General features: G+C 49.6%; 1 protein-coding gene across 2 annotated transcripts in view; it reads right to left on the reverse strand.

The window, feature by feature from the left end:
* Positions 1 to 218: 218 nt before the first annotated feature.
* HOXC4 (homeobox C4) overlaps positions 219 to 15,942 on the reverse strand; it is a 38,602-nt gene continuing 22,878 nt past the window's right edge. Inside the window, exons 2-4 of one of the 2 annotated variants that reach the window (XM_004373950.2) lie at positions 2,958 to 3,073; positions 1,887 to 2,331; positions 219 to 1,405 (exon numbers count right to left, since the gene is read on the reverse strand). In XM_004373950.2, coding sequence (XP_004374007.1) covers positions 1,050 to 1,405; positions 1,887 to 2,325 — 795 coding nt within the window. In that variant the 5' untranslated portion in view covers positions 2,326 to 2,331; positions 2,958 to 3,073 and the 3' untranslated portion in view covers positions 219 to 1,049. Of the gene's footprint in view, positions 1,406 to 1,886; positions 2,366 to 2,957; positions 3,074 to 15,942 lie in introns of those variants that run through there. The other variant, XM_004373949.1, reaches the window with a different exon arrangement.

The raw sequence follows: 15,942 nt of genomic DNA on the forward strand, positions 1-15,942 counted from the left end.
GAAGAGGACAGGGAAAATCAGCCCTACTCTTCCATGTTCCTCTTCTGAGGGTCCCCTACCCAACCCCTTGCTGGTTCTTCTAAAGACATTGGAAAACTAGAGTTAAGAGTTAAGATTTGTGTGTTTGCTTAGAGTAAACTTAGGCAACTATAGAGAAGGTGGGATGTTACCAGGCCAGAAGGAGGAGGGGGATAAAAAGAAACCATCAGACATTGACATAAAACTAATTCACATCCACTGGTTTATTATTGATCACGGGGCATTTCACATCAACACTAAAATTCTTTATTGCAAGTTTTACAATAATCAAGTAAATTCAGTCCAAAAACACAATAACCACGATGGGGTGGGGGTAGGAGGGTACGACTCTACCTATAGACTGCCTCTCTGAACTGAAAGTTCATTTTGATTTTCTTTTGGCTCCTCAAACTGAACAGCTCTGAGAGGCTCTCCAGATGCATTTAGCTTTGTCTGTTGTCTTCTCCCCTCTCCTCCCCCCCCAACAATGATACAAAAGAACTTCATAGCTTTGTTCTCCTTAAAATGACTTCCCCCTCACTAACCTCCTCTGGTGCATTTTCAATGCAAAAGGCCTAAGGAAAGAGGGGGGAAGGAGGAGGAGGAGGAGGAGAAGAAGGATGAGAATTGACTTAAAAATCTCTCTCTTTCCTTTTTTCTTTTCCTCATTTCCCCTGAAATTCACCCAAACCAGACCATCACACCTTGCAATATATAATTTTTGCAGCTTTTTTTCTTAAAAAATAAATAACCCCCCAAAATGACCTTAAAAAAAAAAAAAACCCAGCAGGTACCATGCTAAGACAACATCACATGCTTAAAAGGGTTCTTTACAGTGGAAGGTAGAGAGAAGGGCAGGGGGCTTGTTTGTTTATCTGTTCTGTCTGTTTGGAATCGACAAGGGACAAGGTGGGAGGAAGAGAGAACAGAACCAAAAAATATATATATATTAAATTCTATAAATAAGAGTCAATTTGTGTGTGAGGGAAGGGTCGGGGCCTGGGGGTGGGGGCAGGGGTGTGAGTTATGTTTTATAACCTGGTAATGTCCTCTGCCCGTTGCTGCTCCGGCGGCGTGGTGCTCTGGGAGTGGTCTTCAGAAGTGCCCGGGGTGGCTGCCGAGAGGGTGCTGGGCGCAGCGCCCGCCGGGGGCGCTGACCTGACTTTGGTGTTGGGGAGTCGGTGGTCCTTCTTCCATTTCATGCGACGGTTTTGGAACCAGATTTTGATCTGCCTCTCAGAGAGGCACAGCGAGTGGGCGATCTCGATCCTTCTCCTCCGGGTCAGGTAGCGGTTGTAATGAAACTCTTTCTCTAATTCCAGGACTTGCTGCCGGGTGTAGGCTGTCCTCGAGCGCTTGGGTTCCCCTCCGTTATAATTGGGGTTCACTGGGGAGGAGGGGGGGAAAGCAAATAGTGGGGTTGAGAGGCAGCAGCCCCCCCGAACCCTATCCTCAGCTCTGAGGAGCAGGAGGAGGGAGGGGGTGGTGGAAATAAAGTCATCAAGCCAAATGGGTTATGAAGAAGTTGAAGGAAGCTAGAGACTTTGTAGTGTAATAAGAGGGGAATCCTCATTGTAACGACACTGAATTATTTATGCGCCCTTAGAAAGCGAGCAGAGTTTTCACACATACATAACAGATCGTAGCACATGGCTCAGACTGCCCAGAGTAGCTAAGCCATAAAATTTATGGGGGATGTAATTACCCATTCTCGCTCGTAAATCCAGTTCAATTGTGCTAACCCAGAGTCGCTCCTGGATAGAGAGGGGGAAGGAGAGAAAGGAGGACGGGCCGGAGGGGGCCGGGAAGGGTGGGGAGCGCTGGGGAACCGGGAAGGGAGGGGGAGAGCAAAAAGCAAAGTTGCCTACCCGTGCTAACGTGGATTTTTTTCATCCAAGGGTAGACTATGGGTTGCTTGCTGGCGGCGCTGGAGGGATGGTCAGGGGCTGGCTGGCTGCAGGCTGGCGGGGCTGGGGACGGGGAGGCGGAGGCGCCTGAGAGAGGCGCCGGCTCGCAGAGCGGCTGCGATTTCTCGGGGTGGTGGTGGCCCGCCTGGGCCGGCCCGTGGCCTCGCGAATTGCCCGGCCCCTGGAGACTGGTACAGCTATACTGGCGCTCAGGGTAGCTAGGGCGCGGAGGCGGTGGTGGGTACAGCTCCTGGTGGTGATGCTGGAATCCCGATTCCCTGGTCCGGCCGTAATATTCCGGACTGTGTTCAGGGATGTAGCTATTTTGCGAATATTCTTCGCATGGAGGAAATTTCGGATCGATGTAGTTAGAGTCCATCAAATACGAGCTCATGATCATTAATTTCTGGAGTGGAAAATAATTTTTCTCGCTTTGTCGTTTTTCTGCTCCATAAAGCCCTCCTACTAGCTAGCGACCCTGTAAAGTTACTTTCACCATGTGACTCCGTCGGCCAATCACACGGAGCAACCCAGTCCCCGGATAAGGAACCGAATCGCTTTATTCAAAATGTATCCAATTTTTTTTTGTGTGTGGTGGTGGTGGTGTTGGGGGGGTGATGTGAGGTTAGCTGGCAGGGCCTGGGGTGCCCCCAGTGTACACCTCGCCAGACTGACAACCCTTCCCTGCAGAACCGGGTAGGAAGCCCCCAGATCTCTCCAAAGCCTGGGCATTAGGGGGCTGTCGGGAGGCTGTGAGTCAGCCCCCGCCCAGGATCTCCCTTCGGGCCTGCGGTGGGCCTGGTGGGTCTCGGCTTCTGAGCTTTTCCAGAGGTCTCCATTCATAGCAATCATGTCTCAGTGTGTGTAGGTCACCGGGCAGCGCCCCTCTTTCGCAGGAAGAGGAAGTTGTATGAGGACTGGAGCGGAGGTTGGTTGGGGAGGGGCCCAGGCTGAGCCAAGAGGCTGGAAAGCCTGGGGTGCCCCCCATCCAAGGATACCAGAGTCCAGCCCTCCTCCCCCATATACACTCACCCAACCCTCTGGCTTGGGGCCGGCGAGGCAGAGTCCCAGCTGGACCGGACAGGTAGAGGCAGCGGGATGCAAATGATTCTGACGTCATGCTTGGAGGTCTGGGGGTTGAGCCCCCGCTGAAGAGAGACAGGACGTGGTTGGCAAAAGCAGAGCTCAGAAGCCTTGCCCTCCCCTAGTACCCACTGACCCTCCCGGCCCCCGAGAGCAGAGAATCTCTTCTGATGCTGGCTCAGGTCTCCACTCTCCAATCAGACCGGCCTGCTGCTTTCTGACAACTACCTCCAAGGTTGGCTCCTAAGGAGCTGGGTGGGAGGAGAGCTCCCTGCCAGGAGTCTGTGCCCTTTGACAGTGCCCAGCCAAGGCCCTGAGAGCTCTTCTTTCTCCATTCCCACAGAGTGCAGACCTGGCTAGGAGGGAGGCCTGAGTGTGTAGAGGCTGCTTCCGGCCAGGGATTGTATCCATGTAACACGTGTGTTTACATGTAAATACGCATCCCCAAGGGCCGGCTCCAGGCTGCCTTCCAAAAGCTGAGGGGTGAGCTCACCAAGCTGGGGAGCACAGCAGGCCTTGCGGGTCTCCAGTTCATCCTCCGTCCCCCCCCCCCACCATCTACAGGAATATCTGATGGGGGGGGTGGCAGGGCGCTGGAGGAGGGTGGGGGGCAAAAGAAGGGCTGCTCCCCAAATTCTTGCTGCTAGGGGTGGCTACATCAGGCCGCCAATTCCAATTAACTGCTTGTCCATAACTCAGAGTTGGTGGGGGGGGGCGGAGGGGAGAGCCAAGGGAGGGAGCAGAGTCCCCTTGTTGTACTTGATAACAATTATAGTTTAAAATCATAGCTTGCCGGGGCTCGGCTATATTTTACTTGATAACAATAAAAGTGACACATAAAGTTAACTGTTTATGTTTTATTTATTAGACTAAATCTGCCAGCGGTGGTAGGAGCGCTTGCCTCGTCGCTACAGCTTTTATAGGGCTGTAAAACGTCATAAATCAGTCTCGCGGAATCGCCCGCACTCTTTGTGTCGGCGGCGGCGCAGGACTGGCGGCCGCTGGCTGCCTGCTCCCTCCTTTCCACGAAAAGTCGTAATGTGATTTTTTTTCCCTGATTTTATTATTATGATCGCCGCCGTGATTAGTCAATCTACCTTTAATTCGCCGCCCTGCGCTGCTTGCTCCCAGCCCAGCCTGGTTGACACTTGAATGAGTACGTTTTAAAACGGCATAACAACTATTTGAAGGTTTAATTAGAACATCTGCAATTAAGGGAATGAGAAGGGGAAAGGGGGAAAAAATAATAAAGCCCTTGTGAGAGGAAGAGTCTGAAGGCGGGAGACTCCCAGCCCTTCTCTCACCAGCTTTGGATTGTGGGAAAGGGTCCCCACTTGCAAATTAGGGCTCGTCCTGAGGACTGAATGGGAGGGAAGCGGGGTCACAGGCGATGCCGAAAGGGGCCGATTCTTCGCGTGGGCCCCTCGCCGCCTTCCCTCCTCCTAAGCTCCAGACTCCCACCCCCACCGCACGCTCACCGGCGGGTGCTCAGCTTGGGAGGAGTTGGTGCTTGGGGGTGGCTGGTTACCCTCTTCCCAAGAGGACAGCGCCCCGCCCCCACTGCCACCGGCTGGGTGAGGACTGGAGTTCCCTGGAGGCATCTTTTAGGGGAGACTCCTCAATTTCCCAAGTTGGTTGAGACCCCCTGCCCACTCCTGTCAGGTCCCTCTGCAGTTGAGGACCTGCTGGGTTTTGGATGGAAGAGGAAATCCAGACTGTGAGTGAAGAGCAGGCGGCTGCTTGTTTGGTAGTGGTTTGGAGTTGTGGGAGGGTTGTTTTTGTTTGTTTTCTATTTTTTGGTATATGTTGGTGATGAGTTTGGGTTAATTATAACTTTCTGGAAGAGCGCAAAGGAAAAGCAATGCTGAATCCTGAACTGAACTACATAAAAAGTCTGAACAGCAGCTCCATGGGGAGGGCCGAAGCTTCATTAGAGCTCAGGAGGGTTGATGAAGGGGGAGGAGCCTTCCCACCCCACCCTGGATCTCCCTTCTGGGCCTGCACCTGGAGGCTGCCTGCCCCACCTTATCCCAGCCTGGAATATTCTTTTCCCCACCTGGACAGGTGAGCTTTCGGCCTGACTTCCCTCCTCCCAGCGCTCACATCCACCTTCTGCCAGCCCTGGCCCTGCCTCAACCCCCTTTTCTTCAATTTGCTCATCCTCTTGGGCTTGTTAAGGAGTCTATCCCAAGGTATTGCCCACTGTATACACCCTCCCACCAGGTTTCTGAGCTCCTGTAGGTGGGTTGAAGGCTAGAGCAGAAAACCTACTTCCTACCAGTATGTGTGAGCAGACAAGAGGGAGACTCCAACTAAATGTCAAGTCTGTCTTTGGTTATTATGGTTAACACAAATATATACGCATATATACTATTAATATTTATTAATATATTAAATGCCTCCTTATGCAGCCAGAAATATGTGGAGTTCTCATTCCAGGTTTGCACAGCTAATTCGACATGCACATCCAGAAAGTGAGATCTGAGAGATTCCCTCAAATGTGCCCACACTTATCTACATCATTTTCGAAAACTCTTTGGGATCCTATATAGCTTAATAGCAAAGAAGTCGCCTATCCCATGGATAAAACAGCAAGCAATGCCCCACCGTACACATACATGTAAACATTTCACCTGGATATTATTACAAACACAGAAATAAAATCCTTTCAGAGGGCCTCTGCATTAGCTTAATTGGGATGCGGGTTTCTAAACCCTTGCCAGTGATGAATCCTCGTATCTGGTCCTGTCTTCTTTTATGCTTCGCTCGCTTGCCTCTTGCCTTGCCAGCCCAAGGATCTCTACCACCTCTGCTCTGTCTTCTCGCTCTGCACCAATTTTATTTTTTCTGACCACCTTTTGCCAGCATCCAAACATTCTCCACCCACACCTCCCCCCCCCCACATTCAATCTCCTTTCTGAATCTCGATCTGGTTTCTCTTTCGGAAACATGTTTCAGTACAAAGCGCTTCCCTTCTGACACCGCTGAAGAAAAATATGTGTCCATTGTGTGCAAGGCCTTATTGTGCCCGGATTACCATACTGACCGTTGGATAACCCATATTCCTCCCCTCCCCAGTAACAAGCTGCCGGCTGAGAGACCTCAGCAACTCCACAGATTCTGTGCTGCATTAAAACCTCACCTCTCAGACTCCCTGGATTTTCCTAGGGAGAAAAAGAAATGGGAGAACCAATTCACCATCTGTAGGGAACAGGGAAGGAAAATGAGGGTCATTCTTTTCCCCATCTCCAAAGTGCAGGTTTTTGTTGTTGGATTTGTTTTTTTTAACAATTAAAAAATTGCAACATTTCTCTTTCATCTTGCGCAAATAAATTCACTTTCAGATGGTATGCTACCAAGCAATTAATCTCATTTTTATTTTTCTCTCTTAGCAACTTGAAAATCACAACTAAAGCAAGGCTTTTAACTATTTTTTTTTCTATTGTGTGCATATGTGTGTGTGTTTTTGTCCTTTTCTAATGCCAGCAGGCAGGGCTAATGTATGCAAAAGAATATGCAAATGCTTAATTGATTTTTTCTTAAATCTCTTGTCAGTAAAAGTAATGAATTGGTCTAAAATGATTTTAATAACCTGGACATGTCACCAGAAAATACTCAACCTTTTTTTCTCCTGGAATTGCTTATAGTCTCAAAAAAAGCAATCATGGAATGTTAATTTACCCCCCTTTAAAATATTAAAGATTAGTTTCTCTTGTTTGTTCGGAGACCGTAGGCAAGGTCCTCTCATGGATTTCCCCCGCCTTGCCTTGCCTTCCTTGGAATTCAATTTTTCTCAAATCTCGTTTAAAGTGGCTTTTTAAAAAGTGGCCGCATTTTAATATTGGTTAGACAGAGTGACCTGCATTTCACCTCGGGTGTTTGACTTGTTCCAATAGGTCACTGCCATGGGGTTATTGATGGGGAAACTCCATTGAAATTTGTCTCTTCGCAAATGGCCTTTAGATCTTCCAGCGAGTTCAATAACTAGTTATAATGTGGAAGGGGAAAAATGAAGGCCCTGGGCTAACGAATTTGATGTTTCATTTTTATGCTGGAGAAATTGTTAGTTAGAGGTTGGATTCCCCACCCCCTTCCTTGCTCACCCTGGCCTCTCTTACCCCTACCCCTATCCAAGGCTGCTGGATTATACCCCCTTTAAAACTTGGGCTGGGTCATCCCTTTTTCTCTTTGATGCAAGCTTTAATTTTTATTACTAGGAATATTGTTGAAAAATTTGACTTGTGGATGCAGGATCTTGCATTACTGGAGGTTTACAACCTGAACTTTCCTGTTAGAGGGCAAAGGACTTTTACTTTTAAGGGAGCCTAAATGGTTTTGAAAGATCTAGAAATTAGGCTCACCTTAGGACAGTTTATGGAGAGCTCCCTGGGCTGGCACTCCCAGAGTTAAGGAGAAGAGGTGACAGGAAGCTGGGAACACTTGCAGGTTTGACGAGGGCATCTCAAAGCGCCCTCATCTTTTCCCAGCCTCTGAGTTGCCAGAGACCTGTGGGACCCGGCACCGAGGACCAAGGAAGGCAGAGGGGAAAGGCTGACAATAGACAGAGAATTCCACAAAGCAGGCAAAGGAGTCCTGGGTCCCCTCCAGGGTCAGAGACAGAGTTCTTAGGGACTTGGTCGGTTGACTGTTTGTGGAACTCTGCTCCTTTATAAGAAGGGCTCTCTGGGAAAGCCGAACGCTCGAAGAAAGTGTATTTTACTGAACTGGAGAGAGCAGAGGAAAATGGTGGGGGTGATGGAGATTTTATAAGGTTCTCCTTTTTCTGGAGTTCTCAAGGAGTGGGAGAGGAAACGTCTGGGAGGTGGAGGGAAGTCTTTAGTTTATTCTTCCCAACCACAGCCAAGTTGGGGAGTAGGAGACTTTTCCAGAGAAGCCCCAGTAAGAAAGGACTATAGGGAGTGCTTCTTGGTCTCTCTGAGCTGACCCAGCCATGCCAGATCATTGCCATTATTAACCTCAATAATAACAAGAACACCCTCCCCTCGAAAAACAGAGTTCCCTGTGTGCCTTATTTTCTTTTCTTCCAGGAACTGTTCCTTTCCTTTCCCTGCCCAAAGAGGTCCAGTTTGCTCAGCCCAAGATCCCTCTAACAACCTCCCAAAAGCCTCGGCCGGTACATCGCAGCCATTCCAAAGGCATGCCATGAATCCCGGGTTGGAGAAATCAAGACCGAGGGAAATATGTAAATGTCTGAAATTGGGGTGGCACTTCCCTTCATCCCTCAAACCCAGAGGCAGCATCTTGATGCCACCTGGGCTGTCAAACAAACTTGCCTGGCAAATCGGTGGCACCATTGGGATCTGGGGAGCAGTCTTCAATTGCGCACTACAACCCCATAAAAAGAGGGGAGCCCAAGAAGGGGCTGTCGGAGGCTTGAGGACACGGCCTGGGAGAGGGCCCACAGCCTGCTTTTCCCAGCCAAGCGGGAATCAATGCGATCTGTTATAAACTTCCCCGCAGCCCTTCCGTGCGCTCCTGGCCGCGGTGGGCGAGCCCCATCCCCGGGCCACTCGCCCGCTTCGGCCCGCACCTTGGCAGCCGGCTCCGAACCCAGGACCCCGAGTGTTGGGCCTCACCCCCTCCTCTTGTTAATTCCGTGATTGATTTTCGTTTTGGCCGCGTCGGGACGCCTCTGCCTCCGACTGTTTAAATCTTTCGGCTCCCTTTTTGCATTTCCGAGTCCTCCTGATGGGCTGTAATTTAGAGGCGGCCCCTCGGGCGGCCAGAGCCCATTGTGCGGCTTCCGTCTCGGGTCTCTGGCTGCTACCTCGCCCTACACTCCAACGAAATGGTCCTCCCACAGTATTTTGCGCGGCCAGGTCTGCAGCCGCCTCACGACGCGGGGCTAGGATACTGTGGTGCTGCCCGTTCGCCTTTCTGAATTAAGTTGTGCTCCATTATTCTCTGATAGAAAAATGCTCCGTGTTTGGGTTATCACTCCATGCCTGGGCTCGGAGCTGGGCCTTCTACGTTTTTGTGTTTTTCTTTTCCCCGAATGAGGTGTGTGTAAGGAGGTCTGGATTGAGACCCGAGGAAGCAAGACGCCTGGCTCCAGGTTCCGTGGGAAACTCAAGTCCCTTCGGCTAAAAGACCTGAGCTCGGCGCAGGCGGGTGAGAAACGCCTGGAGGAGCAAATTCGGCCACAACTTTCCTGGCTAAGCGCGAGTGAGACCGCACAGCTAGAGGTCCTGGCCGCGGTCCCCAATTCGCAGTGGTCAGTTGGATCTGATTTTCGCTCGACAGCTGCAGACAGAGGCTCCCTCACCCTGGCAGCCCCAAGACACCGGGGAGCGCTTTTCGCGGGCAGCTGCGGGCACCTACGTCCAGGACCACGCTGTTTAGCTCCCTACATCGGAGGGATTGAAGGTGAGGTGAAGGAAGGGAAAGAGGGGAGGAATTTTATTTTATGAGAGGAGTTGATTTGGGGGTGGGGAGAGAAAGGGGAAGACATGAAATGAAGAAAAGAAGCCCTTTTGCCCACCTTAGCGGACCTCTTTCCCTTTCTCTCCTCCGGAACAAGAAACTCTTTTTCCTCCCCAAGCCGGTGGTTTTCCACTGACTCTCTCATCTACTGACAACTAATAAACACGTCTTTGCTTATTCTCCCGCGTCCTGTTCATTCTTTGATCCTTACTAACAAGGCAGCAATAAGTTGCTATTAGCAGTATTTTATGATTATATTGTTTTCCTCACCGACTGGAGGGGTTTGGGGAATGTCTTTCCCACTGAGGAGGAAGTTCAGCAAAACTTAGGTTGGTAAAACCTTCCTACACCCTGACCTACAAAACCCCAACCCCTGTCATCCTCCCCGCCCCCAGTCCCCCTGGTGCCTGGTAAATAAGAGTCTGCCTGCCTGGCTGGCTATTAGGATTCTGGAGACGTTGGCATCTGTAACAATCATTAGTCAAAGCTGTGGAAGCCAAAGGAACCGAGGAGTTGGACAGAAAAAATCTTGGAAATGATATACAGGAGCCGGCGAGGCATCAATCCCGGCGGATAAGAGCTCGGCTGCCGAGAGCAAGAGCCCGCTTAATTGGGCCCTGGGCACCAAGAGCAATTGGGGCGGCGGCACCTTCGTTGTACAATGACCCTGGCACCATTTCGGCACCCTACGAAAAACAGCTGAGAACTTCAATGCCCCTTTCCCCAAATTTCAAAGGCCCAATTTTGGCAGGGGAAGACCTACATGCCCCTCCACCCTGGGAGCCAAGAGGAACTAGGCTGAAGGACTGTCTCCTTTCTTTGCTCCCCCTTCTTTTTAGAATAAGTGGCTGGCTTGGAAGGTGCCACAGTTTGGGGAGCCTAGACTGGGGCCTCAGGTCACAGTGACAGCCTGGAGGGAGGCTGTAGTCCCTAAAGTGGGTTGTCAGGGGGCAGATAACTCGATTGGAGTATACTTGGAAATAGCCTTGGAGATAGCAACAGAAATATTTGCTTTAATAAGCAAAACGTCCAAAAGATGTTTGTTCCCCACCTCCATTCATCTGATATCTTTATAGACCACTGAGACAGAGGTGGAGAGGGAGACAGAGAGATGCAGTAAGTTTAAGTCCTTCTAGAGGAGATCTATGCCCCTATACACAGATATATGCATTATGGAACCATCTCTAAACATATGTTCAAATATCTAAGTTTGCAGCAAACCTGCAAAGACTATAAAGATCTCCAAATACGTAGCTTCAATATGTAACTATTTTATTGGTTAGGACCCTTAAATAAATCTAGATAAAATTTTCAAAATAGAGGTTGAGCAACACAGGCATAGTTCTTTCCAAAAGAGAAAAAATCTAAATATTCATTTAGATGTTTGAAGAGCTGTACCAATGCATCCCAGCATATACATCCAACCACTATAGAAAGATCGGTAATGTGCACACAGGAATTCTGACAGAGAACTGTTTTATTCACTATGGATCCATAAATCTAAAGATCTATAAATCTACATGTAAATGTGGAGTAGAGAGGAGTGTAAAACACACATCCTGTTACATAGACATGGAACGATCTATAAATATATTTTCACACATACAGGTCAGAGGAGCGCTCATCTCTCTATAAAGACACTTGTATTTGCACAGACTTCTAGAAATGGGAGGGGGTTCTCTGACTCTTGTGGGTTTGGGGTGTTCCAGCCCACACTTCTCTGGGGAAATTGATGAGGGCAAACTAAAAGGGCCCAGGAACTCATATAATCTATGGCCTCATTTCCAGCGCATGGGAGCTTTTCCCTGGAGATGAATATGAGCCCTGAAGTCTGGGCCTCGAAAGCATCCTGGCCTGATGAAGCCCAAACTGAGGCGGGGGTGGAGGGCTCTTCACTTCTTTTTCCTTCTGCTGCCCAGCCCAAGGCTCAGAGAAAGGGCCCTTGAGGGACTGGGATATCTTTAAGATGGGAAGGCTCGTTAACATTATAAAATGGAGCCATTTAGGTAAAATATGATTTGGTTTGGAGACAGCTGGGTAGAGAGATGTGAGAGGGCTTTGGTCTTTCACACACACCCCACACCTAGCTAAAAATAAAATAAAATCCAGTCACAGATCTCAGAGAGACTTTTCTCCACTCACAGGGCTCTAGATAGAGTTTTCTGTATGCCTCGCTCCCATCTCCTCCCTTCCATAGCTCCTGTGGGCTCTCGCTTACACACCTGGAGTCCCATCTTAGCAAGAAGGGACTTTGAGTTGGAAAAAGGGATCACAGGGAGACATCTGCCCCGGAAAATAGGAGAGCCTCAGGAGTCAAAGCATCTACCACCCAGGCTGAGGAGCTCAGTCAGCCTTCCATGTCAGTTCAAAGCACAGAAGGCATTGAGAGACCAGGGTCTGCGCAGGCAAAAGGAAATGAAAGGTTGCATGGCTTTTTTATCTGGGACCTTGAGAGGGAAAATCATCAAGGAGCCCTTTTCTTATACCAGGAAGGGGCTCCAGGGGACAAGGGTGAGAGTATGACCCTAATTTTCTACAGAATGTCTCAGCTATCTCCAGTCAGCAAGTGTAGACTTTCAGACCAAGGGCTGTATGGTATTGGAGGTAGAGGAGGAGACTGGGGCTCTGAACTCCCTTTTATTTTTCTCCTTTGGTTTACTGGGGAAGGGAGGCAAGGAGGGGCCCCAGGTGGGCTCCCGGAAATGCAATCCAACCTAGCTGGCCAGTTTGGGAGTGAGTGATTTACAAAGCAAAACCTTAGATGCTACTTCCTGAGAAGTCACCAGATCAAAACAGCCTCCTCTCAGCGTTTATGACCCCGTCTCTACTCCCGACAGGAAAAAGCACCCTCAATAAAACCTTGGCCCATGCCCCCATCCTTCACAGGGGGCGGGGGAGACACAATCTAAAATGAGGGGAATGACACTTACTCCCTCCATACACACACCCACCCACCCACCCACCCACACACACACACACACGCATGCATGCACATACAAACACACGCATGCATGCCTGTGTGCACTGTGTTTTCCAGCCAGAAAATTGCCTTTTTAAAGAAGTATTTACTTGACAAGACTGCCTAAGCAAAGAAGCAGCCCTGAGGTGTTTGGAGTTTGAGCTCAGAACATCTGGCAAAGGGAAATTCAATCAGATAAGGGTCTGGCCTAGTGGTCCCCAAATTGCCCTCCCACACCCATAACCAAATCCAGGCCAACAGGACACTGAAGGTCACTGAGATCAGGGTAGCCACCATCCGTGAGGGCAATCCCATGGTTTGGGTTTCCCTGGGAGGCAGAAAGGAGGAAACTGGACAGTTGCCCAGGGCTGGAGGGGTAGGGATGGGCTGAAGAGGACAAATTGTCTCCAGGCTGGGCCGACGGAAATAACAGGGGTGGGAGGGAAAAAGTGGGAAGATGGTGCAGCAAAAGCTTTGAGGCAGGTTTACTGTGTACTGGGATTCTGACCTCTTTCATACCATAGTTGGGCACATACATATAATTCTACATGTACACTTGTGGCCAGGGGCTAGGGATTTCCAGAGGGCAGAACCCAGCCTGTCCTACCTCTCTGAGTCCTCAGACACTTGCAGCACTGAAAGGATGCCAGGTAACTGTGCCCACACATTCTCCCTGCCTATGTGGGACTGCAGATCATGGTAGAACTTTCTTTGTACATGTGTCCAAGTGGTGGAGAAGTAGCTGCCTCCCTGCACCAGCTCTCCAGCATGCCCAGAGCCTTCTATTCTACCTCCCATTGTAGATGCTAAGGCCTGATTATCAGAGACTGAAGAAGGTCCTGGATAACCTAGCCCAACTTTCCCAAGTTTCAAATTGCATCTCTCCTGCTTCCCCCTCACGGTGCTTGACTTAGTATCTTCCTGGGTATCTCTGCTTCCCTTTTGTCCCTCAGTAACTCTTAAGGATGGGAGAGGGAGATGGATCCCAGACTAGGGCTCAAGGACAAAGAGATCTCTATCATCCCTGGTTCCTTAGCCCAGACCTTGCCTGGAAACTCCTTGGGCTCCTGGGACCCCATCAAAGAAGCCAAGGGAGTTATTATCAGAACAGACAGAACCACTCCTGGTTACATGGACCTAATAAAAAGGGAGAGGGGTGAGGAAGGGTGTGACTTTCTTGGCCCTCTAGCAGCCCCAAATCTCCTCCTTAAATTGAAATCCCTAACTCAAAAAGCTCTAGCTTGGGGTCCTGAATCCAAATTGTCTCCCTTCTCCACCTCAAAGGGCTCTAGGGGCACCAGTCGCACCAAGGACGAGGCTCAGAGTGGGTGCTAATTTCCCCAACAAAAGAGAACATAGAATTAAAGCCCAGAATGACAATGTTTCAGCATTTCTTCCCTAAAAAAGTCAGTCCAAAGCAATTACAGAGAAGAAGAATCCAAGAGACCAAGAAAGTCTACTTGGATATTAGAATGGGTTGAGGCACCCTAATAAAATCCCAGTGCCTGCGTCAACAGAGCCAACCTCCCCCGTCTTTCTTTCCCCAGCCTTCATGGGACCTGGTGACCCCATGGAAAGAGGTCCACATTGGAAGAGAGGGTTGGTCTCAGACAACACTACCACACCATCCACCAGGGAAAAAATAAGTGCGTGTGTGCTTTAAGTCTAACTCATAAAGAGGCATAGTAGAGCAGTGTGGTTAAAGGTGGCTTCAAAAGTAGGGGCTCAATGGCTTCTGAGAAAAGCTGCCCTCCCAGTTGCTCAGGCTAATCCTTCCCACCTGGCCTGCAGCATTGTCCCCAAAGGAGCCCCACCCAGAAGATAAACAAGCAGGGGGGTGCTGACAAGCCCAGCTCAGACTGAGCAGTCCCTCCCACCGCTGCACCTCTTTGCCACCAGAGGAGAGCTTGGACATCTGGGTGGCACAGCCCATCAGAACTCCTACCCCTCAGTCATCTCACAAAGGGCAGAAGACCAGGAGGAGAGGGGGAGTGGAGGGGAACCCAATCAGAAAATTAGCCCCAGATCAAAGATCTGGAGACTGGAGGGAAGGGAATAAATGATTAGATATGCACCCAGAGTGGGTTGGCTTAGGGCCCAGCCTAGGTGTTTCAGAAAAATGGCACTTTTGCCATACAGACATACTCTCTACGCCATCAGATGCTCTCACTCAGAAATAGGTTCTCACCCTTCTGACCTGACCCACAGAAACACAAACACGAAGAGCTACACTTGCAATGGCTGTGTTCTTTGATAGTGATTGACCATGATATCGGATCATCATTTAGTCTATTATTATCATCATCATCTTATTAAACAGATCTATTAACTGTTTAATATGGGGGGGGGTCATGATTCTTTGTGCTCACTCCCTTTCCCAGAACTCTTCTCTCAACTGACTGAAAGTTATCCAACAAACTAGAGGTGCAAATTGCAACTTTTAAAAAGTCTCCACACCTTTACTTCCTTTCTCAGTCATGCCTGAGGCAGTTTGATAAAGCTACTGTCTCCTGGAGCATTTCCAGAAAGATAAATCAAAAGTGGTTTCTTCTAATTGCCCTGTCTGCTCCCATGAGGATCAGAAGAGAATGAAAACTTGTAAAAGGTAAGTGTATAGGGAGTAATCAGTCAGAACTTGAATTCAGGACTGGAGTTCATATTCACACCTGAGTCCACACCTACAAATTCCAGAGTATTGGATAGGATCACGCTGTCAAACATGGGAATAATCCAGAGGACACTCCCACACCTTCAGATCCCTGTGCAATTGAGATTCACATAAAGATACAACTTTGTCAGAACCAGAGGGCACACGTGGAACACTCCTCAGAGCCAGTTCAGGGACGGGGCGGGGCGGGGGGGCCAGGGTATTCTCACCATCACTCCTCCCTTCCGCACCTGAGATAGGAAGCTAGCAGGTGGTGTGGAGCTAGGGAAGGAGGGAGAGGGGTGGGTGGGAAGAGCGAGACAGAGACTCAAGTACTTTTTTGCTGATTGGTTGATGGGGGGTCATGTGACCATGCTTAGCGCATGCTAGATTGGTTGCTCGACCTCTTCTCGGGTTAAAGAACTAGGAACAAAATAGAACGCTTTCCGGGTTCGCTGGGGCACCTTGGCACCTGGCTGACAACCCATCCCCCTCTCCAGAGAGATCTCAAAATCGAATGCAGGGAAAGGGGGTCGGGGGTGGCGGCGAGAAAACCAAGAGCCTCAGGCTCCTTCTGCATTTGTTCTGCTTCCAGGTGGAACTGACAAAATAGTAAAAAACTGATCTATGCAAATTATTTTAGGGGAAGGAGGATCTTTTACTGGGCGGTGAGGGAGGTGGTGTTTAAATGGAACGTTTGAGCTAAGGAACAAAAAGGGGATAAGAAAGTCATTGAACCTACAAGAGACTCTGTGTAAATCTATAAATCATAAACACTCAAACACTTCTCTACACAGGGAGGAAGGGACTGGGACCGATATTTGGCCAGGAGTCTGGGAGAGCCGCAGACTCTTGCCTAGGTATGGGACTTTGGCGCTGGCCAA

The sequence above is a fragment of the Trichechus manatus genome, unplaced genomic scaffold (assembly GCF_000243295.1).
Source record: "Trichechus manatus latirostris isolate Lorelei unplaced genomic scaffold, TriManLat1.0 scaffold00027, whole genome shotgun sequence".
Classification (NCBI taxonomy): domain Eukaryota; kingdom Metazoa; phylum Chordata; class Mammalia; order Sirenia; family Trichechidae; genus Trichechus; species Trichechus manatus.